This window comes from Macaca nemestrina, chromosome 7 (assembly GCF_043159975.1).
Source record: "Macaca nemestrina isolate mMacNem1 chromosome 7, mMacNem.hap1, whole genome shotgun sequence".
In the NCBI taxonomy this organism is placed as follows: domain Eukaryota; kingdom Metazoa; phylum Chordata; class Mammalia; order Primates; family Cercopithecidae; genus Macaca; species Macaca nemestrina.
In genome coordinates, this window is record NC_092131.1 from 8,053,121 (window position 1) to 8,078,474 (window position 25,354).

Below are 25,354 nucleotides of genomic sequence, written 5' to 3' on the forward strand. Positions count from 1 at the left end.
TTATTTATTTCCTTCTACTAATTTTGGGTTTGATTTGTTCTTACTTTTCTAATTCCTTGAGATACATCATTTGGCTGTTTATTTGAAATCTTCCTTTTTTTTTTTTTGATGTGTTTACTGTTATAAATATCCCTATTAGCACTGCTTTTGCTGTATATCACATAGGTTTTGGTATGTTGTGTTCCCCTTTTCATTTGTTTCAAGAATTTTTTTTGTTTCCTGCTTAATTTCTTCATTGACCCAATGGTCATCCAGGGGTATACTGTTTAATTCCCATGTATGTGTACCATTTCCAAAGTTTCTCTTGTTATTGATTTCTAGTTTTATTCCATTGTGCTGAGAAGATACTTGATATGATTTCAATTTCTTAAAATTTGTTGAAATTTCTTTTGTGGCCTAACATATGATCTATCCTGGATAATCTTTCATGTGCTGATGAGAAGAATGTATATTCTGCAGCTATTAGATGAAAAGTTATGCAAATGTCTATTCGGTCTATATGGTCTAAAGTGTAGTTAAATCCAATGTTTCTGTGATGATTTTCTGTCTAGATGATCTGTACAATGCTGAGAGTGGAGTGTTGAAGTCCCCAGCTATTATTGTATTAGAGGCTATCTTTTCCTTTAGATCTTTGCTTTCTATCTCTGGGTGCTCTGGTATTGGGTGCAAATATATTTAGAAGTATTTTATCTTCTTGTAGAATTGATCCCTTTATCATTATATAATGACCTGGTCTCTTTTTACAGTCTTTAAGTCTGTTTTATTTGATATAATTATAGCTACTCCTGACAGCTTTGGCTTGTGTTTGTGTGGATATCTTTTTCCATTCCTTTACTTTCAGACTGCATGTGTCTTTACAGGTGAAGTGAGTTTCTTGTAGGCAGCATATAGTTGGGTAATTTTTTTTATCCATTTAGCCAATCTATATCTTTTAAGTGGGGGAATTTAATCTGGTTACATTCAAGATTATTATTGATATGTAAGGACTTATTCTAGTCATTTGGTTAATTGTTTTCTGGTTGTTCTGTATATATTTTATGCCTGTCTTCCTCTCTTACTGTTTATCATTGCAATTTGGTAAACATTCTGTAATAGTAATATTTAACTCCTTTCTCTTTCTCATTTGCTGATCTGCTCGATCAGTGAGTTTTATACTTTCATGTGCTTTCACGATGATAGAGATTATCCTTTCACTTCCAGATGCAGAACTCCCTTAAACATTTCTTGTAGGGCCAGTCTAGTAGTGATGACTTACCTCGGTTTTTGCTTGTCTGGGAAAGACTTTATTTCTCTTTCAGTTTTGAAGTATAGCATTACTGGGTACTATAATCTTGACTGACAGTTTTAAATTTCCAGCACTTTGAATATATTATCCCATTCTCTCCTGGCCTGTGAGATTTTCACTGAACAATCTACTGTTAGTCTGATTCCTTTATATGTGAATTCATGCTTATCTCTTGCTGTTTTTAAAATTCTCTCTGTGTCTTTGACTCTTGACAGTTTGACTATAATGTGCCTTGGAGAAGGCAGACCTTTTTGGGTTGAATCTACTTGGAGATTTTTGAGCTTCCATCATTATACAAAGCACAACTATACCTGGATCTCTATATCTCCTGTACCTGGATGTCTATATCTTTTGCAAGACTTGAGAAGTTTTCAGCTATTATTTCATTAAATAGGTTTCATATGCCTATGCCCATCTCGTCTCCTGAAATTCCCGGAACTGGAATATTTGGTCACTTACTGCTGTCCCATATGTCACAAAGACTTTCTTCAATCTTTTCTTTTCTTTTCTTTTTTTGGTCTGATTGGGTTATTTCAAAAAATACCTCTCTTCAAGTTCAGGAATTCTTTCTTCTGCTTAATCTAGTCTATTGTTGAAGCTTTCAATTATATTTTTATTCCATTCACTGAATTCCTCAGTTTTAAGATTTCTGTTTGTTTCTCTTTTATGATATCTATCTCTCTGTTGAATTTCTCATTCAGGTCATGAATTGTTTTCCTGATTTCTCTGCATTTTTATCTGTGTTCTCTTGTGTCTCACTGAGTTTAATGTCATTATTTTGAATTCTTTTTCAGACATATAATAAATTTTATTTTCTTTGGAATCTGTTGCTGGAGAATTATTGTGTTTCTTGGAAAGTGTAGCGTTTCCCTGTTTTTTCCATGTTTCTTTTGCCCTTATGTGCATCTGGTGTAACAGCTACTTCTTCCAATTTTATGGATTGGCTTTCATAGGGAAATACTTTTCTATAGATGCGTCCATAGTGTTGGGTGGGTAGGGTGCTTTGGATTTGATTATGGATTGGCACAGTAGCATAGTTTCTGTTTAATTTCTTCAGCTGTAATCAGTGTCAGTGGTATCTCTGAGTTTCTCAGTGACTTAGACTGTCGTTGTTAGTGGAGGCCATGCTGAGGCTTTGCTGAGGATGGAGATGCCAGGCAGGCCAGTCCTTGAGCACCACTGGTGGCAACAGTGGTTAGGATGGGCCTGTGCTCAGGCCCGTGGATGGCATATGTGGGCACCAGCAGTAGCAGGAGGGATGGGCCTATCCTCAGGTGTCCTCCAATATTGCACACAGGCACTACCTACGTTAGGCAGAGCAGGCCAATCCCCAGGCCTCCAGATGGCATGCTTGAGTGCAGGCAACAGTGGGTCGTGGGCTGGGCAGGCTTGTCCTCAGGCCCCTGGATGATGCATGTGGGGGCCAGTGTCAGCAAGTGGGGCAGGCCTCTCCTCAGGCCCTCTCAATGGCAGGCGCTGGTTGCAGCAGTCATGGTAGACCATTCCTCGGGCCCCTAGACAATGCACATGGGTGCTAGCAGTGGGTGGGGCATGTCTGGTCCCTGGACAGTGCGTGCAGGTGATGGTGGCTGCAGTGGATGGGGCAGATTGGTTCCCAGGCCCCATGTGGGCATAGGCAGTGGCAGGCAGGGTGCTGCACCTTTCGCAGCAGCCATCTTATGACAATGAGGTGATGTGCTGAGACAGTGAAACAGAAAGACAGAAGGATCCGGAAAATCTGACACCGTGGAGCCATCATAGTCATCCTAGATTGCCTGCTTTGGGGATCATTTCAAATGAGAGAAAGATTAACTCCTAATTCACTTTAAGCCAATTTGATTTTAAGCCTTTACTTTAGGCAACGCATGCAAATCCTGATTCAGAAGTCACTTCAGACATACCAGAACTCAAAACACATTCTGAAAAAAAAAAAATCACTGAAGGAGGTTCTTCAGCAAGTGAAGACAACAGCTCTGGTGGCTGGTCACCAGAGGGGGTGCTGAGGCAGTACCTTTGCCAGAGTGTTGCGGGATGCGGTGATTCCCTCCAACATCAGTTTCACTGCCTGGGACAGAGGCTTCTGGGCACCCAGCAGCATACTGGTCTCCATCCCAAAAGCTGCCTGGGGGAGAGAGAAAGGCAAGGTCATCCCTGGGGCACAGAAGGGCAGCAGATCCAGGGCAAAGCCTGGCATCATTCTGCTAGACACCTGGACTCTGAGTTAAGGGTTTATATGCATCATATCATCAGCTGCTTACGAGAACCCATGATAATTTGATCCCCATGGAATGCTGTGAGGATGAAGTAGCTCATAGTAGCTATTCAATAAACTTAGCTTTCTTCCTTGACAAGATGCATTTCCCCTGAAATGCAACCTTCCTTAAGTGTTCATTCTATACTTGCTTCACAGTGAAGTGAATGAATAGCAAAAATGATAAAGGAATAGCAATGTGATAAGAGGAATCCAGTCACTGTCCCCACACTGCAGTTCCCTGACCTGCCCCACCCCCACATAAAGTGGGGTTTGGGGTTACTGGGGCCACTGCTGAGTCTACTGGGGTGAAGAGCCAAGTCATACCCTCTAGGGAGTGCAGAGTGAAGGCAGCCTTTGGGCTGAGAGTCAGGCAGACCTGAGATCAAATCTTGCTTCTGCCATTGACCAGCTCCAGGCCAGGCCCTGCACCTGTCCCTTGCTCAAGAATGAGTTAGTAGCCCCAAACTCACACTAGGTTGCTTTGAATATTCAAGGAGACAGAATGTATGCAGAATATATGAAGCACACAGGAGTTGCTGGTATGTTAGAGGACAGGAGGGAGGGGAAGAGAAAAGGAAAGGGAAGAGGGAGAGAAGAGACCCCTCTACCCCATGTGGCCCTCCTGGCCCCCATGCCCGACTGTCACCCATCACCTTGGCCAGGATGTCCATGGCGGTGTAGGTCAGCATGTCCTGCATGGACACTGGGGTCTGCCCATCTGCCTTGGCTTCTAGAATCTCCACCAGCTGCTCAGCCTTCTCGTTGAATGTTTCCATTAAGCTAACCAAGGAGCTGGAGAAACAGCACAGGCATCAACGGCCACTGGCCAGCCCAATATAGTGGACTGCCACGTGCCCTCCCTCTCCGCAGAGAGGATACTGTGCAGAGTGAAGGTGGGTGGTCCCTCCCGTCTTTCTGGCCTCCCCTTGAGACCCAGATTGCAGGTTGGAGTTGTAGTAACTGAACTAAACCCTGGGGTTTCACCATTCTCCTCCACTCAGGATGAATGCTGTTCTGTTGCTCTTGTCCTAACAGTTCCACAGGTCCTCTGTTGGTCACTGTGGCCCCTCAGCCCTGATCTCAAAGGGGCATGACAGTGTAGAAACTCTGGGCCTCCTAGAGTCCATGAGAGGGCAGCCCCGGTTCCCCTCCTGCCCCTCTACTCCCATTGCCTGCTCTCCTTACCTGCCCTGCCCTGGGCACCAGCTGCAGCATTTTGTTTTCCCACTTCACTGCCTGTCCTTGAGCAATCATGGTGTCCATCTCTATGTGGAAATGAGTCCTCAGATACCATTTGCACCCCAGAGCTCCCAACCCACATGGCTCCCTCCCAGGCACAGAGCTTAGAAAGACATACAGAAGAATGCACTCCAAACTCACAAAAATGGCAACCCCAAGGGAGTTGGAAGGAGGGGACTGCCACTTTGTACATTACATGTCTCTGAAATTTTGCTAAGAGAAAATGCTGCTTTTATCATTCAAAGAAATGTTCTATTTATTTATTTATTTATTTGTTTGTTTGTTTGTTTGTTTTTCCTAGACGGAGTCTTGCCCTATCATGCAGGTTGGAGTGCAGTAGTGCAATCTTGGCTCACTGCAACCTCTGCCTCCTGGGTTCAAGCAATTCTCCTGTTTCAGGCTCCTGAGTAGCTGGGATTACAGGTACGCGCCAGCATGGCTGGCTAATTTTTGTAGCTTTAGTAGAGACGGGGTTTCACCATGTTGGCCAGGCTAGTCTCAAACTCCTGACCTCATGATCTGCCCACCTTGGCCTCCCAAAGTGCTGGGATTACAGGCGTGAGCCACCGTGCCCGGCTCTAGAAATGTTAATCTTTTAATATTAATCTGAGTACAGAGTACATGTGTATTCTTTGTCCTATTCTTATTCTTGAAACATATCTGAAAATTTGAAATTATTTCCAAATAGAAAGTTTTTAAAAAGAGAAAATGGGGCCAGGGCCAGGGGCTCATGCCTAAAATCCCAACACTTTGGAAGGCGAAAGCAGGAGGATTGCTTGTGGCCAGGAGTTCCAGACCAGCCTGGACAACACAGCAAGACTCTGTCTCTACCAAAAAAAAAAAATAGCTGGGCGTGGTGGCACACTCCTGTAGCCCCAGCTGCTTGAAAGGCCGAGGGAGGAGGATCACTTGAGCCCAGGAGGTCTAGGTTAGAGTAAGCTATGGTCACACCACTGCACTCCAGTCTGGGTGAAAGAGCGAGACCCTGTCTCTAAAAAAGAGAAAGAGAGAGAGAGAGAATGGGAGAAGAAAAACTAGTGTAGTAACCAGCTCTTCATTGCCCATCTAGCCCATGCACACGCCTGGCAGCAGGCGAGCCTGGGGTTCTCCACTCTCATCTGGTCCCTTTGCAACATAAAACACTTTGAAGCATGCTGTTGCTCTTAGGAGGGGGATGAAAATCTTCATCTGAGCTTAAGAGCTGGAGTCCACTTCTTGCTGACCTCTACCTGTAACGTTGCCTTCCTGTTCCAAGGGCCTTTTAGCTCCTCCAAATACAATGCTCCTGCCCACCTTGGGGCTGGTGCACACACATCCCCTCTCCTGGAGCACTCACCCTCCATCCCCTACAACCATCACTACCTGAATGCCTCCCTTTTCCAGATGGACCCTCAAAGGCCACTTCCTCAGGCAATAACTCTTGAGCCCCAGGTAAGTGCCATATATGCTCCCACAACACCCTTGACTTTTTCTCATAACCATTACATGGTTGGTAAGTAAAATTTGCAAGATTATTTGTTGTTGTTTTTTTTTTAAATCACATTTAAGTTGATTATCCAGATAGTATGTGGCCAGTTATTGCAGAAACACTGAATCTCTTACAGCTATTGTAGAAACAAAACTGGGCTACAGTGTTAGGTGAACAATAAAATCCTGACTCCCTTGGTGGACTCAGACCAAGGTCTTCCCATAAAACCAAAATCTAGAAAAGTAGAAACTAGCAATTTACTCTCACAATTTTATTAAAAGTACGAAAGGATATTCTGTGTGGGTAATGGTTGGAGATGAAACTCATCAGTGGTTCCTATTTTTTCTTCATTAGTGAATTAGGATTCATCAAGGCTCAAGAATACTTTCATAAACACTTATAGGCATTTTCTAAAGTTTCTTTCATAAAGCCTTGTAAATTTGGCATTTACAATAAAACAGTCATCTCTAAGATGACACCTTATTGTGAGATTAAAAAATAAAAATATCTGGTGATGCTGTGTAATAATGTGAATGAATTTAATACCACTGAACTGCACACCTAAAAATGGTTAAGATGGTAAACTTTATGCTATGTGTATAAAAAGTTAAAAAAATGAAAATGTCTGTGAAAGCACTTCATAAACTATAAAGCACTGTTCACGAGGTTCTATGTGCTGAGATGCTTCATCAAGACAATGATATGGTTATGTCATGATCATGTGGGCCATCATCTGGTTAGAATTGATGTCTCCCATAACCTCAAAGCTTCCTGAAGTTTGCTTGGCTGGCCTTTGTAACCCTGGCTCTCAGCACAATAAGTATTTTTTAAATAAATGTCTCTTTCCAGTCTATTCCTTCCCATTTTCACTTCTGACAACTTTCCAGTAAGACTGAGGCTATTCCAATTCATTGATTCACTTACGCATTCATTCACTCTATGGGCATTCCTGGAGGGCTTGTGGGGTGCCTGGTGCTGGGCGCAGGAGTCAGGGACAGGGTGCGTCTTCTGCCTTCAGGGATCCGTGGTCTAGTGAGGGAGGTGGACATGAATGGAAGCACTGCATTGGGTGTGACAGGTGCCTTGATGGAGGCATGAACTCAGCCTCAGTAGGTGACATCTTAGCTGGGTATCAAAGGAGGAACAGGAATTCCCCAGAGGTTCACATTGAGGCAATGGGAACAGCAGAGATGCCAGAAAGAGCATAGTGGTATCCAGAAAGGCTGGGGAGAGGGGATGCAAAGGTTGGAGGGGTTTAGGGGCAGACTGAGGGTGAATGGGGTCTGATCTTCATCTCTCAGCTGATAGGAAGCCATTGATGGCTTCAGAACAGGGGAGTGGCATGGTCATATCTGTTTTAACAAGATCTCTCCAGGGTGGTGAGTGGATATATTGGAGGTGGGAAACAGGAGTAGCCAACAAGGAGGCTGTAGCAAGAGTTCCAGCAAGAATGTTTATGCAGTCCTCCACAGATTACATAGTCAAGAGTAGCTTCACAGTGGAGAAACCTGGAAGGCACCACCTCAACCACTGAGCAAACTTAACATGGCCAGCAATGGGACAGATCAGTAGCATGTGCCTCCTGATACAATGCCCCAAGGAGGACACAGCATCACTCTGTAGCATTACCACTAAAGAGGGATAGCCTGAGTCTAACAGTGCAGAGAGACAGCTGACAAATTCAAACTGAAGGACCATCTACAAAACTGTCCTGTCATCTTAAAAAATGTTAAGGTAAAGAAAGCCAAAGAAAGGCTGAGAACTGTTCTAGAATAAAGGGGGCTAAAGTGACAGGGGAATTAAATGAAACACATGAACATGGATTAGGTTTTAGACAAATAAAACAGCTACAACTGCACAAATGACAAATTTTGAATATGAACTGTGAATTAGATAACAGTATTAGATTAATATCATTAATTTTCTCATTTTGATAAACTATAGTTTGTAGTCATTGTTCTTAGGAAATACACATGGAAGTATTTAAAGGTGGAGAGTGCAATGTCTCTAACTTACTCTTAAATGGTTTTATAAAATATGTAGTATATAAAAAATATATGTATACACACACAATGATAAATACATTTACATATACACTCATAAAGAGAAGAAATTATAAAGCAAATGGTGATTTAAATAATAAACAATAAGTGAATCTGGGTAAAAGAGATACAAGAGTCCCTTACACTATTCTGGCGATTTTTCTATAAATTCAAAATTATATCAAAGTAAAAGATTACCTTCTTTACAATGTTAAAATAGAGTTACCAATATGACTCAGAAATTCCACTAGGTAACTATCCAAGAGAAATGAAAACATACGTCCATACAAACACTTGTACAAAAATGCTCATAGCAGCATTTTTCATAACAGCCAAAAAGTGGAAACAACCCAAAAGTCCATTAACTGATGAATGGATAAACAATATGTGGTATATCCATACAATGAAATATTATTTGGCAATAAAAAGGAACAAGGCATTAATATAGATGACACCACGGATGAGCCTTAGAAACATGATGCTAATGAAAGAAGCCAGGCATAAAGGACCTTGTATTGCATGATTCTATTTATATGAAATGTCTACAATGCAAAAATCCATAGACACAGAAAGTAATTAGTGGTTGCCAGCAGCAGATAGGGGAATTGGGAAGAAATGGGGAGTGACTGCTTTTTTTTTTTTTTTTTTTGAGATGGAGTTTTGCTCTGTCACCCAGGCTAGAGTGCAGTGGCATGATCTCAGCTCACTGCAACCTCCACCTCCCGGGTTCAAGTGATTCTCCTACCTTAGCCTCCCAAGTAGCTGGGATTACAGGCATGTGCCACCACACCCAGCTAATTTTTGTATCTTTAGTAAAGATGTGGTTTCTCCATGTTGGCCAGGCTGGTCATGAACTCCTGACCTCAGGTGATCCGCCCACCTTGGCCTCCCAAAGTGCTGGGATTACAGGCGTGAGCCACCACGCCCAGCTGAATGACTGCTTTTGAGGGTGATGAAAATGTTCTAAAATATACTGTGTTGATGGTTATACAATTCTATGAATAAACTAACACCATTGAATTTTACACTTTAAATGGGTGAGCTGTATGGTATGTGAACTATACCTCCATAAAAGTTATTTAAAAAGTAAAATACAGTCATGTGTTACTTAACGACAAGGATACATTCTGAGAAATGTGTCGTTAGGGAATGTCTTCATTGTGTGAACAGCACAGAGTATACTTACACAATGCTAGACAGTATAGCCTACCCCACGCCTAGGCCATACGGTCTAGACTATTGCTCCTAGGCTGTACACCTATGCAACAGGTTACTGAAACACAATGGTATTTGTATATCTGAACATAGAAGAGGCACAGTAAAAACACAGTCTAAAAGATTTTTTTAAATGGTCCACCTGTATAAGGCACTTACCATGAATGGAGCTTGCAGGACTGAAGTTGCTCTGGGTGAGTCAGTGAGTGAATGGTGAGTGTGAAGGCCTAGGACATGACTGCACACTACTGTAGATTTATAAAAGCTAGACACGGGCTACACTGAGTTTAAACATTTTTTTCTTTCTTCAATAATAAATTAGCCTTAGCTTACTAGAACTTTTTACTTTATAAACTTCTCAATTTTTTAATATTTTTGACTCCTGTAATAACACTTAGCTTAAAACACACTATTCAATTGTACAAAAATATTATCTTCTTTGTATCCTTATTCTATATGCTTTATTATTGTTTTTTATTTTTAAAACTTTTTTGTGAAAAACTAAGACACAAACACACACATTAGCCTAGGCCTACGTAGGGTCAGGATCATCAGTATCACCGCCTTCCACCTCCGCATCTTGCCTCACTGGAAAGTCTTCAGGGGCAATAACAGGCATGGAGCTGTCATCTCCTATGATAACAATGCCTTCTTGTGGATGCCTCCTGAAGGACCTGCCTGAGGCTGTTGTACAGTAAACTTTTAAAAAAATATATAAATAGAAGGAACCTACTCTAAAAGAATGGTTAAAATTGTAGTAAATACATAAATCAGTAACATAGTCAATTATTATCGTTATCTATATTATGTACTGTCCATAATTGCATCTGCTAGACTTTGGTATGACTGGCAGTGCAGTAGGTTTGTTTACACCAGCACCACCACAAACATGCGAGTAACGCGTTGCATTTCGACGTTACCATGGCTACAACATCACTAGGCAATAGCAATTTTCAGCTCCATTATAATTTTATGGGACCACTGTCACATATGCATTCCGTCATCGACTGAAACATTATTATACAAAGCACAACTATATCACCAAAACACAAAAACTAAAATGAATAAAAGAAGAAGCCCTGACGAGGAGTGATGAGGTCTGATGGGGGGAGCTCTTGGAGAACAGGAACCCCCATGCTTCTGGCCATCATGGGCACTCAGCCCTTGATGTTCCCAAACTGCATGGGAGCCTCATTCATCCCCACTGGGCCAGCCTGTCTCTCTCTCTCCCTTTTGACTGTTAACACTCTGTCTTTCCCCTTTTCCTTCTCTCCCTTCAGCTGAGTGAGGCCCCCTTGGGTGGACACTTCCCTCCCCAAGGCCCACGTACGCTTCAACAGTCCCCACCGCCTCTAGACAGGCGGGAGCCACGGAGCCTCCGGCCACACTCACCTCCGGCTGAAGGCCAGGTCTATGACCCTCCGCTGCTTGTGCCAACGCTCATAGTTGCATTCGGACACCAAGCCTTGGCCGAAGAGTCTGCAGGAGACACACACTTGATGCAGGAAAGAGGGTGGCGGGTGGGGGGTGGGGAGTGACTGCGTGATGGGCTTGGGGTCACATTTTGGGATGAGGAAATTGTTTTGGGGCCAGGTGGTGGCAATGGTTGCGCCACATTGTGAATGTACTGAATTCCACTAGACTGTACCCTCTAAGGCGGGAAAAATGGTGAATGTTATGTCAGTTTTACTGGAATTTTAAAAATAACTTAAAAAGGAACAGGATGATTGTGAGGCCAACCTCAGTGGCCTCTACATTCCCTGCCATCTGGAGGTTGGGGGAGAAGGAGGAAAGTGCTCGTGACAAGAGTGGGGCCACTGTTTACGGGACACTCATCACATGCCTGGCAGCCAGGGCCTCAGGCTCAATTCTACACCCCACATTCTGGACCACACTGGCCCTCGCTCACAGCAGGGCTCTCCTGACCTCCCACCCGGGCCTTCCACCACACCTCCTTACCTCTCACCAAACACAGTCTGGAGCGCACGGTACATCTTGGAGTCCTTGTTGTACTTGGTTGACATCAGGAACTTCTAAATATCCCCAAGAAACCAACATAGTCTCACGCACCCGTGAGTAGCTGCAAAATGCTCTTCTGAGACATGCCCAGAATAATCACCACTGACTGAGTCCCAGCCGCAGTGTGCCCACTTCCCGTGCATGATCCCACACAACCCTCCCTATCTTCAGGTAACATCAGCTGTGTGGGGATGGTGAAAATGCAGCACAGACGGGCGAAGTGATTTTCCTATGGACGTACAGTCAGGGAGTGTGGGGAGGGCTTGCTCACTCCAATGTCACACTTGGAACCCCGTACCATGTCACCTTCCAGAGCAGCAAAACAGGAAAAGGCAAATGCTGCTCTGAAACCAGAGTGAGAAGGGAGAAGCCCTTCTGGGAGAGGAAGGGCTTCCGGGACATAGGAAGGACACTCGGCACAAATTTCATATTGCTAGCATGCACTCCACCCGGGCAGTCAATGAAGACTCCCTGGAGGAAAACTCAACTTACCTCACCAAGAGCTGGATGGTAACAATAGTAACATTAGCCAACAGCTCTTGAGGCAGGATTGCCCAGTGGTTAACAGTATGGGCTGTGTAGTCAGCCAGCTTCAATTTGGATCTGGGCTCAGCATCCCTGCTGCATCACGTGCTAACTCTGGGACCCTGGATGAGTTACTCACCTCCTCTGCCCCTCAGTTTCCTCATCTTAGATGGATATAAGAAGAGTTCCTCCTGGCAAGTTTGTTGTGAAGAGTGTCAGTTCTACATGAGAAGTGCTAAGAATGGTGCCCGGCACACAGCAGGTGCTCAATAAATGCCAGGTGCACAGCTGCACCCTGCAATTCACTCAATGCCCAGTCAACCCAAGTTGCTGAGATTACAGGCATGAGCCACCACGCCTGGCTGCAGGTGTTGTTTTTATGCTCATCTTACACAAACATGGAGAAACTGAGGTTTAAAATTGACCCAAGGTTACACACATAGTAAATGGTAGACACAGGATTTGAATCCAGGCAATTTGCTGTGGAGAGAGGGGAGAAATGGCTATGATCCAGACCAAGGGAGCACAGGTCCCCTGGAACATTCAGGCAGAGGTGCATGAGTGGGAAGGGGCTGCAGGGGTTGCAGGGCCCAGAGCCCAGAGGCCTGCTCTCTGAGCTACTACTTTATCCTGTGGGTGCTGGGAAGCAGTAAGAGGATGACTCAAATATCAGTCAACCCGGGTGCTGCTAGCTTCTCTGAGATTAGCTCCTGGGAGTCTAACGTCGATTTTTCAGCTGAAAGGAACCCCAGAAGTGGCTGACTTTGTGTCATGAACCACATTCCAGGGACCTCAAATGTACCCCAAACACTGTCATTTGTAACCCAAGTTCTGTCCCACCAAGAGGAAGACTGTGACAGTAAATGCCCACTTTACAGGCCCCTCTCAAATACCCTAGAGTCAGCTGAGGTCTAAGTGAGTCATTCTTAGATTGAACTGAAGATCCCTACCATTAAGGCAGAGTAGCCTTAGTCAGGGTCTGACCAGGTGACCCCTCACAACCAGGCACTCCCATGGCCTGCTGTTCCAGAGGCTGGGGATCCTGTGATGGTCTGGTGACATAAATTGCGGGATGTGAGGGATGCACAGGGAACCCCCAGTGCCTTGCTGCTTCCTCTGGTCACACACACGCTGATGGCACACTTCCACCAAGGAAGGAGAAACTGCTAAGGACTTGCCCTTGTGCCATAAACAATCAGAAAACCTGGGAAATGTACGAAATGTCTGCTTTCAGACACTGGACAACAGGCAGTGCACGATTGTGAACCTCAAGAGAAGGAGGGGGAAAATGTGAGACCTATGACCTACGATTACCCAGCTTTCTACCCAGAGGCAATTCCAGGACAGCAGCACAAAGAGAAAAGACCTAAATGCAGTCCAGCAGATGTGCCAAGTTGAATAGACAGAGATCAGAGGCTAGGCAGACCAAAGGAGGCCAAAATTAGTAGGACAAAGTACCAGGGAGAAGCTATGCATAGAAGGAGCTCCTATGCAGCAATCTGCATGGGGTCCCTTGGGTCTTCGGATGTATGCAATCCATGCAAATGTAGGGTGGAACTTCAGAAGACCGGCCAAAACAACTGCTGGGGAAAGAAGAATTACTGGGTGACTACAGACTGAAGAATTCTCAGAGCTTACACGGGGCCAATAATTATTCAAGTTTCCACTACCCAGAATAGACAAACCTCAGACACAAGACCTTCAGTAGAGGCCCCAGAATGGTCACTCCTTAGCAGTGGGGCTAAACTAGCTCTCAAGTAAAAGTCTACTCTAGACCCACCCTTATAAAAGCCTTAAAGCAAGCCTGGAAAGGATCAAACTGATCTGCAAGTAACTTTATCATCTCTCAGAATGAAGTCAAACAATCTTAAAGGAATATAACAAAATCTAGTGCCCAAAAGTGTAAAATTCACAATGTCCAGTATCCAATAAAAAATCATTAGACATGCCACAAAGCAGGATATTATGACCTATACCTAGGCCCAGATAATGGAATGATAGAACTAGTAGATAAGAACTATAAAACATCTATTACTAATATGATCATGGAACCCACATATCTAAGAAATTCAAAGGATCCCAAATAGAATTAACACAAAGAAAAGTACAGCAAATAAAGTACACCAAGGCAGATCATAATCAATTACTGATATCAGTGATAAAGAGAAAAATCTTAACAGTAGACAGAGATGAAGTGGTATAATATTATTTGAAGATATATTTATATAAGTTAAAGATGAAATTATAAACCCTATGAAAACCACTAAGGAAGAGAGAAAAGGAACCAATAAGATAACAGTGGTTAGCTGGGCATGGTGGTAGTCCCAGTTACTCAGGAGGCTGAGGTGGGAGGATTGCTCGAGCCCAGGAGTTTGAGGCTGTGATGAGCTATGAAACCTGGGGAACAGAGTGAGATCCTGTCTCAATCAATCAATCAACAAGACAATAGTAGAGATGAAACAGAATACTAAAGCATACTTAATCCAAAAGAAGGCAGGAAAGGAGGAATAGGGAACAAACAACAGGTGGGACAAACAGTAACATGGTAGATTTAAACACAGTCATATCAATAATTACAGTAAATGTAAATGACCTAAGCACTCTAATTAAAGGCAGAGATTGTCAGACTGTATAAAACAGCAAGAATCAACTATGTGCTATCTATAAGAAACCCACTTTAAATATAAAAATGCAGATAGGTTAAAAGTAATATAATAGAAAAAGATATACCATGGAACACTAAGCATAAGAAAGCTGGAATGGAGGCTGGGCACAGTGGCTCATGCCTGCAATCCCAGCACGTTGAAAGGCTGAGGTGGGCAGATCACTTGAGGTCAGGAATTCAAGACCAGACTGGCCAACATGGTGAAACTCCATCTCTACTAAAAATACAAAAATTAGCTGGGTATGGTGGTGGGCACCTGTAGTCCTAGCTAGTTGGGAGGCTGAGGCAGGAGAATTGCTTGAACCTGGGAGGCGGACGTTGCAGTGAGCCAAGATCACGCCATTGCACTCCAGCCTGGGCAACAGGAGCAAAACTCCTTCTCAAAAGAATAATAATAATAATAAAGCTGGAATGGCTTAAAGTATACAAAATATACTTAGAGTAAAGAATGTTATTAAGAATAAAGACGAACATTTCTAAGGATAAAAGAGTCAATTCATCATAAACATGATCAAATGTCAAATCCATCCTAAACGTGTACACACCTGATAACATAACTTCAAAATACAGGAAGCAAAATTAATAGAACTGAAAGTAGAAATAAATAAATCTATGATTCTGAAGGGTTCAACATTCCTTGCCCTGCCACTAGAACAAGTAGACAGAAAATTAGAAAGGATTTAAAAGATTTGAATAACACTATTGACCAAATTGACCTAATCGACATTTCTAAAACCCTTTATTCAACAGTAACACAATACACACTCTTTTTAAGGGTTCATTAACATTCACTTTGATGAACCATATGCTGGGCCATAAAACAAATTTCAATTAATTTAAAAGGACTGAAATCATGATGATGAGTATTCTCTCTGACTTTACAGAATTAAATTAGAAATCAATAACAGAAAGATATCTAGAATATTTCCTAATATTTAAAAATTAAATAACATATATCCAAATAATCCATGGTTCAAAGAATAAATCACAAGGGAAATTAGAAAATATTTTGAACCAAATGAAAATAAAACATCAAAATTTGTGGTAAATTTGTGCTAAAGCAGTGCTTAGAAGGAAATGTATAGCTCTGAATGCTTACATTAGAATAGAAAAAATGTTTAAACAGAACAGAAATCAATTGTTTAAACTCCATCCTAAAAATCAGAACAAGAACAAATTAAACCCAAAGTGAATACAGAAAGGAAATAAGAAAAAGGAGAAATTGGCTGGGGGTGGTGGCTCACGCCTGTAATCCCAACACTTTAGGAGGCTGAGGCAGGTGAATCACTTGAGGCCAGGAGTTCGAGACCAGCCTGGCCAACATGGTGAAACCCCATCTCTACTAAAAAAATAAAAATTAGCTGGGTGCAGTGGTGGGCACCTGTAATCCCAGCTAGTCGGGAGGCTGAGGTAGGTGAATCACTTGAACCTGGGAGGCAGAGGTTGTAGTAAGCTGACATCACGCCACTGCACTCCAGCCTGGGCGACAGCAAGACTCCATCTCAACAACAACAAAAAAAAAAAAAAAAAAAAAAAGAGGAGGAGAAATCAATGAAATAGAAGATAGACAAACAATGAAGAAAACCAATAAAACCAAAATCTACTTTTTTGGAAAAATGAATAAAATTGATAAACCTTTTGGTGAACTGATCAAAAAAAAAAAAAAAGAAAACCCAAATCACTACCTCAGGAATGAGAGAGGGAACATATCACAGATCCTACAGACAAAAAAAAAAGAAGAAAATCTTATAAAGAACTTTATGCCAATAATTTAAGCAATTATGTGAAGTGAACAAATCTCCTGAAATACATGAATTATCAAACTCAAGAAAACACAAAATCTGAATGCCATATGTCAACTAGAGAAGGAAATCCTGAAACATGCTACAAGATTAATTAACTTTGAAAACATTATGCTAAATGAAATAAGTCAGATGCAAAAGGACAAATGCCATATGATTACACCTGTATGAAGCACATAGAGTAGTCCAATTCACAGAGACAGAAGGCAGAATAGTGGTTTCCAGGGTCTGAGGGGAGGGAAATGGGGAGTTATTGTTTAATGGATACAGAGTTTCAGTTAGGGAAGATGAAAAAGTTCTGGAGATGGCCAGGCACGGTGGCTCATGCTTGTAATCCCAGCACTTTGGGAGGCTGAGGTGGGTGGGTCACCTGAGGTCGGGAGTTCAAGACCAGCCTGACCAATATGGAGAAACCCTGTGTCTACTAAAAATACAAAATTAGCCAGGGTGGTGGCTCATGCCTGTATTCCCAGCTACTTGGGAGGCTGAGGCAGAAGAATCACTTGAACCCAGGAGGTGGAGGTGGAGGTGAGCCGAGATCGCACCATTGCACTCCAGCCTGGGCAACAAGAGTGAAACTCCGTCTCAAAAAAAAAAAAAAAAAGAAAAAAAGAAAAAGAAAAAGTTCTGGAGATGGATGGCAGTGATGGATGTACAACAATGTGAATGTCTTTAATGCTGCTGAACTCTACACCTAAAAATGGTAAATTTTGTTATGTACATTTTATCACAATTTAAACTTTAAAACATACAATGTAAAAAAATTAAATTTGTAACTTAAAAAAAATTAAAATTTCCCTCGAAGAAAACTCCAGGCCCACACGACTTCACTGGTGAATTCTATCAAATATTAAAAGAAGAAATAACATCACTCCCATACAAACTTTTACAAAAAATAGAGGAGGAAGTTATCACTTCCCAACTTATCCTATGAGGTCAGTATTAACCTGATATCAAAACTAGTCAAAGACATTACAAGAATCAAATAAACATAGAAACAAAAACTCTTAACAAAATATTAGTAAATTGAATCTAAGAGTAATTAAAAGATAATTTATCATGACCAGGAATGCAAGGTTGGTTTAACATTTGAATATCAATCAGTATAATTCACTATATCAATATATATCTTTAAACTTCTTTTCTCATTAAGCATCACAAAAGTCTTTGTGCATGCTTTTTGGTAGCATGCTTTAGCAAGTCTTAAACTGTGTCTATGTTTGAAATTAAATTTTTTATTAAAAATCATTTTTAACATTCTACTAGAGATTCCTGGTTATTCATTCAACCTGTCTCCTGGTCTTGAACCTAAGTTGTATTTTATCCCTCTCAGAGTCACTACAGCCACCCTCCGTTGCAGAGAATTGCCCCACACGTCTGCTGCACACCCACAGTAAGAAAAAAATGCATCATTGTTTATTGAGCAATCGCTGTGTGCCAGGCAGGGGCTAGATGGCTCATTTATATTATTTTAGTTCTATTATTACAACCATCCTGTAACAGAGGCACCATCCCTATTTCACAGATGAGGAAACGGAGGCCCAGAATGATGAAGCAACATGTCCAAGGTCCCACAGCCAGTTGGTGGCAGAGCCCAGAGTTGAGCCCACTTCTGCTAACTCCATAGCAGAAGCCCATTCTTAGAACCTTCATGGCAGACATGATAGATAATATCACCTGCCTTGGTTTCCTCATTTCATTTCTTTTTTTTTTTTTTTCTCTTTTTTGGAGATGGAGTCTCACTCTGCCACCCAGGCAGGAGTGCTGTGGGAATGCCTCTCGGGTTCAAGTGATTCTCTTGCCTCAGCCTCCCAAGTAGCTAGGAATGTTAAGCTGTCTTTTTTTTTTTTTTTTTTTGAGTATTATATCAATTTTTTTTTGAGATAGAGTTTCACTCTTGTTGCCCAGGCTGGAGTGCAGTGGTGCAGTCTTGGCTCACTGCAACATCCACCTCCTGGGTTCAAGCGAGTCTCCTGCCTCAGCCTCCCAAGTAGCTGGGATTACAGGCATGCATCACGACGCCCAGCTAATTTTTGTATTTTTAGTAGAGATGGGGTTTCATCATGTTGGCCAGGCTGGTCTCGAACTCCTGACCTCAGGTGATCCACCTGCCTCGGCCTCCCAAAGTGATGGGATTACAGGCGTGAGCCACTGTGCTTGGCCCTTTTTTTTTGAGATGGAGTTTCACTTTTGTCACCCAGGCTGGAGTGCCATGGTGCGATCTCTGCTCACTGCAACCTCCACCTCCTGGGTTCAACTAATTCTCCTGCCTCAGTCTCCCGAGTAGCTGGGATTACAGGCACCTGCCACCATGCCCAGCTAATTTTTGTATTTTTAGTAGAGACAGGGTTTCACCATGTTGGCCAAAGGACTAATAAGAGTCCCTACTCCTATGAGGATTAAATGAGTCACTAATTGTGAAGTGCATAAAAAAGTACATAGTAAGCACTATTTAAGGAGGTTTTGACATTTTATTTGTTAAATAAATTGATCAATTTTTAACTCATCATAGCCCTGGAGTTAGGGTTATAATTCCCATCTCATAGATGAAGGAACTGAGGCAAAGAGAGGCAAACTAAACATGTGTGCACCAGTTGGGCAAAACTTCCAACCCAAATGGGGACAGCAAGGTCCCCATCTACTCCCCACATCAAACAGCAATGCTTGCAAGAGTCCCCAAGCAGTGGGTGCTTAGAGGGAAAGATGCCATTCCCTTCTGGATCTTTGGGAAACCAGCCAAAATGTGCCTGGCTCTGGAACATTCCTCCAAAGTCTCTGGGACCTGGCTTCACTCCCCCAACCCAAGAAAAGGCAGGGAACTCCCTCATGGAAACCACTCTGCCTCCTACCTTAACCGACTCGGGACTCGTGATGATGACTGAGGTTTTGTGGAAGACGTTGACCCGCACAACAGGTCCATACTTCTTAGCCCTGGAAACCAAAGTGACCCGAAGGAAACTGTCAACCAACTGAGGTATGACTATCACCAACCCCGCCCAGCAGAGAAACAGATGTGTCCCGTCCCAGAAGGTGCTCAATGAGGGCTACCAGAAGAGTGCTGTGCTGGGGCCCAGGAGCCCTGGGGGCAAGGTTCTGCCCTGTTGCTCACTTGCCAAGTCACGTCCCCCACCAGGCCTCAGTTTCCACAGCCATGGAATAGGGTTGGAAACATCCCTTCTTTGATCGTCCCAAAAGGTTGTCCTGGGAATCGAATTATTTGCATCTTTGAAAGTGCTTTGAACAATGTAAAAAAGTGTCACACCAAACAATGACTCTTACCTAGTCACACCCCCCAACCACTTTACAGATGAGGAAACTGAGGCTCAGAGAGCTTCTAACGGCTGGTCTAAGGTCCTGCAGTGGGTGAATGGCAGAGCATGGCTTCCAAGCCAGTCTCACCTGCCTCCACTCAGGGGAGGAACTGCTGAGGCTGGGAGTAACCTGGTCTAGGGAAAGGTGAGGCTGGGAGTCTGTGTGCTGGATTGGGTTGGGGGAGCTGCCCCAAGGGAACCTGGAGTAAGGGCAACAAGTGACAAATGAGAACCCACCAATCCAAAAACACATCTTGGAGCACACGGCCACCAACCTCATCCTTTTTCCAAAAGCAGGGGAGGTGTCCTAGAAGGAAACTAGAAGAAATGGGAAACATTAGGCTTACCAGCATTCAACAGGAAAGAACGGTCCCTTCCCCACAAGATCTTATTACGAGGCCCACTTCACAGACAGGAGGACCGAGGCATGGGGAGGTTACAGCACTGGCTCAGGGACACCAGGCAGTAAGAATAAAGACAGGATGCAAACCCAGGTCTGACCAGCTCCAAAGACCCTCCTGGAGAAGAAACAGGTTTCTTTTCCTGTCTCCCTGGCACAGAAGTTGGGGGCTGGCAGATAGAAAGGACTCGATAATATTGTGTGGAATCACCTCAGATATTCCCCAATACTAACCATGCTGGGCACCATGCTAGGCTTCACCCCTCCAACCTCCCCATATGGCTGATCAATCCGTTATTAACCATATTGTATAGGACATAGGACAGCCAAGATGGAAGGGTGAAGTCATTTACCCACAATTGCACAGCTGGTACCAGGGCTCCCCAAAGCCCTTCTCAGCAAGGGATGGTTTGGTCATATAAATCTGCTGTGTTCACCAACTTGTAAACAAGCCAATGCAGTGTCATCCTGAAGCTCATTCCAGGGGGCCCATGACTCCTGGAATGACTTTATTCCTACCAAGTCTCCTGTATGACTTTATTCCTACCGAGCTCACTGCAGCATCCCCAATGGGTGACAACAAAATCACATTCTCCCAGGGAGAGACGGAGAGTAAATAAACAAATAAAGACAACGTCCAAGGGTGATAGGAGAAAAAGAGAACAGAGTATGGGGAAGAGGAAGTGCTGGGGAATGAGTGTGCGGGTGTCCGTGTAAAACCCATTTATGCCTGGTGTTCCATTATTGGAATGCTAAGCTTGTGGAAGTTATGTATGTCCTGCTGCTCAAGGTCATCGCCAAGGTCTGATTTTTCAAATTCATAAAAACTGTAACCTCAGGAATAAATGGGTTAACACAGGCAGGGCAAGGAATATCCCTCTAAGAGGGTGGTTTGTGAGATGAGACCTGCAAGAAGCGGGAGAAGAGCCTTCCAGGCAATGTGAACAGCAGGTGCCAAGGTCCTGAGGTCAGAGTGTGCTTGGACAGTGTGGCTCAGGCAGAGTACTTGAGGGAAACAGAGTACAAGGTGGGGTCACCAAGACTTGGGGCAGGTCACGTAGAGCCTTGTGGGCTGTGGTCCAGATTTTTGCCTTGACTTTGGTGAGCTGGGGTCCACCGGAGGGTTTTGAGCAGAGCAGAGATGGGCTCTGACTTGGGTTTGAATGGATTGTTTTGCAGGACTGCAGAGAGCAACCAGGGTAGGGGAGGAAGCAGGGACACTAGTGACAGGGAGGGACTAGGAGAGGTGACGAGGGCTCAGAACAGAGCAGGGCAGCAGAGGCAACAACAAGAAGGGATCAGATTCTGAATGCACTGTGAGGCTGAGCACTGAAACGTGCCGTTTGGCTATGGGGGTATGAGGATGACTCTGGGCTTCTGGCCTGGGCTGCTGGAAGAATGGATGGAGCCGACATCTACCAAGATGAGGAGGAGCTGGTTGGGGTGGCAGAGCCACTGTGCCCATCCCCTGCAATTTGCCAGGGCTGTCTCTCGCTCTGCCCACAGGAGATGAACCCACTTCGAGAAGCCCTCCACCAATGACCTCAGCCCCTCCACTTCCGGGGTAGCTTGGTAGCTTTGGGCATGCACTGTACACAAGTCCCCAGGGTTCCCAGGGAATTGCACCTCAGTTTTCCCAAGAGGTAACTTGTTTTATTGGTTTGTTTATCTTCTTTAACCACTCCCCTCCTACTGCTCAACCTGGGATCATCCCCCACCTCCTAAACTACTTACACTTCATTTCTTATCTCAGGATCATCTCAATCTCAGATAAGCAGATGAAATTAGGAGCTTGGCTTGGGACCAGTAAAGTTTGTGGTGGACTCTTGAGCAGGAAGTTACACACTCAGATCTGGAACCCGGGGAAGGGCTGTAGGCCAGAGACATAAATTTGAGAGCCCACAGCAGAAAAGTGGCATTTCCAGCCCAGTGACTGGATGAGGCCACAAGGTAATGGATGCAGACAGAGAAGAGGACCAAGAACTGAGCCATCACTGAGAAGTTGGGAGCATAGGGACAGCCAGCCAAGTGCCCTGAGCTGGAGCGCTAGGGAGGAGGGAGGAGAGCCAGGAGAGTGGGTGAGAAGTCAGGGGAGGATGCGGGACAAGGCGGAGGGGAAATCGGCTCTGCCCAGGCTGCTGGGGGCCAGGTCAGACGAGGATCCAGGGCTGATGGCTGGGTTCGACAACATGGAGATCACCGGGAACCTGGCCCCCAGCAAGTTTGGTGGAGAGGTATGGGGCAGAAAGAACCAGAGGGGAGAAAGGAGAGGCCCAAAGACAGGCAGTCAGCCAGGTGGGTTACCATAGGGGGTGGCAGCTGCAGGGGAACGTGAGGGTGAAGGAAAGGGTTTTGTTCCAAGCTTTGAATTTTTGCATATTATATAAAAATGGGGATGATGTAGAAGAGGAGGAAGAGCGCTGATGGTGGGGGGGAGCGGAGGGGGGTGCTCCTGGGACAGGGTTGCTGAGCAGAGGGGGCAGGTTAGCCTGGGCTACCCTCCCGGAACAGCTGGAAGGTACGCGTGGGCCTGGGGCGGGAGGTGGGCAGCTGCTCAGTGGAGCCCAGGAAGGAAACTCACCGGCTGCTCCCTTTGCTCAGGGAAGTAGGAGGCAAGAATAAAAGCTGAGAGTGCGGATGGAGGGGGAGGTGATGGGGACTGAAGCAGGGAGAGTAGGCGAATAAACGCCCTGGGGAAGGAAGTGCAGGGTGGCCGCCTGCCTGCAGTGGAGGCTCACGCCAGGTGAGTGGCCTTGAACTTACCGGAAGATGGGCTGTGGACATCACACATGCCTGGATGTATTTCCAGAGTAATCTAGTGTCCTCGCTCTCACTTCCCAAAGCTCACATTCTGGGGGAATGTTCTCAGTTTTTAGTCACTTAAGTGAGGACAGAGTCTGGGCCCAGAGCTTCCACCCTAACCCCTGGGGTTCCGTGCCACATGGGAAGGAAGGTGAGTGCCATCTCAGGAAGACAGACGGCACAGAGAGGGGTGGGGTCCCCATGGCCCAGCAAGAAAGGGAACAAAAACCCATTCCTTCTGACACCTGCAGGGGGCGCTGGGGAGGCAACAACAGAGCAGGAAGACCCAGGTGTTAGAAACAAGCAGGTAAGGCTGACACCATGGCCAGACATGGGGACTTGTTGCTCAGCATCTTGGCAGGCATGCCAAGCCCACTTGGCATGTCCCTGGTGATAGACTGGACATGGCAGAGCAGCCCTGGGAGAGAGGAGAGGCAACCCCCCACCGCCCGCCCCCCCCACACCTCTCCAGCACATCCAGTTTCCAGCAACACCATGATTGGCTGAGTGGGGACCCAAGCTCTCCTGTGGGCAGAGAAAGCCTTGGCCAGTGAAAAGAGCAGAGGCCATCTGGAGAGCCCACGGTGAAGTCACCCAGAGGGATGAAGGGAATGCTGCAGTAGTGGAAGAGTGTGAGGGTGAGGGGCCATGATTGTGGCTCATGCCAGAGGGGCAGGGTGGTGAGTGCTCAGTTGGGCACCCAAAGCCCATCAGATGCAGCACCTGCCAGAGCCAGCTGTGGGGCTCCCCCATGGCTGGCCACCCTGCTCCTTGTTGAACAGCCTCACCCCAGCAACTGGGCAAGTAGGAGTAGAACCAGCACTGTCCAGGAGTCAATTTATCCCCAAATAAATAAAAATTGGGAGAGACGGCCGGGCGCGGTGGCTCAAGCCTGTAATCCCAGCACTTTGGGAGGCCGAGACGGGCGGATCACGAGGTCAGGAGATCGAAACCATCCTGGCTAACACGGTGAAACCCCGTCTCTATTAAGAAATACAAAAAACTAGCCGGGCGAGGTGGCGGGCGCCTGTAGTCCCAGCTACTCGGGAGGCTGAGGCAGGAGAATGGCGTGAACCCGGGAGGCGGAGCTTGCAGTGAGCTGAGATCCGGCCACTGCACTCCAACCTGGGCGACAGAGCGAGACTCCGTCTCAAAAAAAAAAAAAAAAAAAAAATTGGGAGAGAGAGACCTTTCATTGTCAAGTTTACATCCACTCCCACATTACCAGGAGAGTAGGGGCTGATGAGGAAAGTTAGAACAGTGACAGAGAAATAAAGAAGCTACAAGTGTTTGTGTGGGATCTGAGTGTGGGGGGTCTGAGTTTTCAGCTGTTACACGGATCCATGCAGTAGGATGTGGTAAGAAAAGCACAGAGGAGGAGCACTCAGGGAGGGCCTCCTGCAGAATGAGGAGGATGAAGAGTTGCCTCTTGCAGCGAGAGGGTTCCTTGCCTGCCAGCTGGCAAAGTCATAGGGTTCCCAGGCACAAATGCCACTACTGGGGACTCAACACACAGATCTCTAGTCAACCACAGTGTCGCCAACCATAGTTTAAAGATCTAGCCTTTTAATGCCAAGGCATCGGGTTTCTGCTAGAAGAGGTTCCAGAACTTTCATTTAGTGCAGTTTTATATTTGACCACTAACCAATTTTTAATCCAAAATCTTTTTATATATGCATTGTTCAGTTCACCTCCTTACAATACAGAGCCCAATCATGATTATATTCATCTTCCTCCCACTCCTCCCTCCGCACCCCACACACTCAGGTCACATGTAGGCTTTGTGGTATAAGATTTGGGAAGAATTTAGCCATAAAAAGGAAAGCAGTAAGGACACATGCTACCACATGAATGAACTTCTGAAACATTATACTAAGTGAAAGATGCCAGACACAAAAGGCCACATATTGTGTGATTCCATTTATATGAAATGTCCTGAATAGGCAAATCCATAGAGATAGAAAGCAGATTAATGATTGTAGGGCTGTGAGGGGTGGGGGAAAATGAGGAGTGATGCCTAATGGGTACAGGGTTTCTTTCTGGGGTGACAAAACAGTTCTGAAATTGATGGCGATGGCTGCACAGTGCTGTGAATATACTAAAAACCACTGAATCATACATTTAAGAATAAATTTTATGGAATGCAAGTTACATTTCAATTTTTAAAAGATGATTTAAGTTCTGCTTTCTCAAGACACAGAGACCAGAACAGGTCATCTGAGTTTATGAGAAGACCAAGTAACGATGAAACTTATCAGAATAAGCACCAAACTCATTCAATTCTAAGTGCTGATGGCTGATCTGAAAACTTGCGAGGGTGATAGTGT

At 44.7% G+C, this 25,354-nt stretch overlaps 1 protein-coding gene across 1 annotated transcript in view; it reads right to left on the reverse strand.

Annotated features, from left to right (window-relative positions):
• The window catches only part of CYP46A1 (cytochrome P450 family 46 subfamily A member 1), a 43,728-nt gene that overhangs the window by 16,506 nt on the left and 1,868 nt on the right, over positions 1-25,354 (reverse strand). Inside the window, exons 2-7 of the mRNA XM_011717029.3 lie at positions 20,063-20,143; positions 19,364-19,445; positions 11,463-11,536; positions 10,896-10,982; positions 4,193-4,331; positions 3,297-3,407 (exon numbers count right to left, since the gene is read on the reverse strand). Of these exons, the coding sequence (XP_011715331.1) occupies positions 3,297-3,407; positions 4,193-4,331; positions 10,896-10,982; positions 11,463-11,536; positions 19,364-19,445; positions 20,063-20,143 (574 nt within the window). The remainder of the gene's footprint in view (positions 1-3,296; positions 3,408-4,192; positions 4,332-10,895; positions 10,983-11,462; positions 11,537-19,363; positions 19,446-20,062; positions 20,144-25,354) is intronic.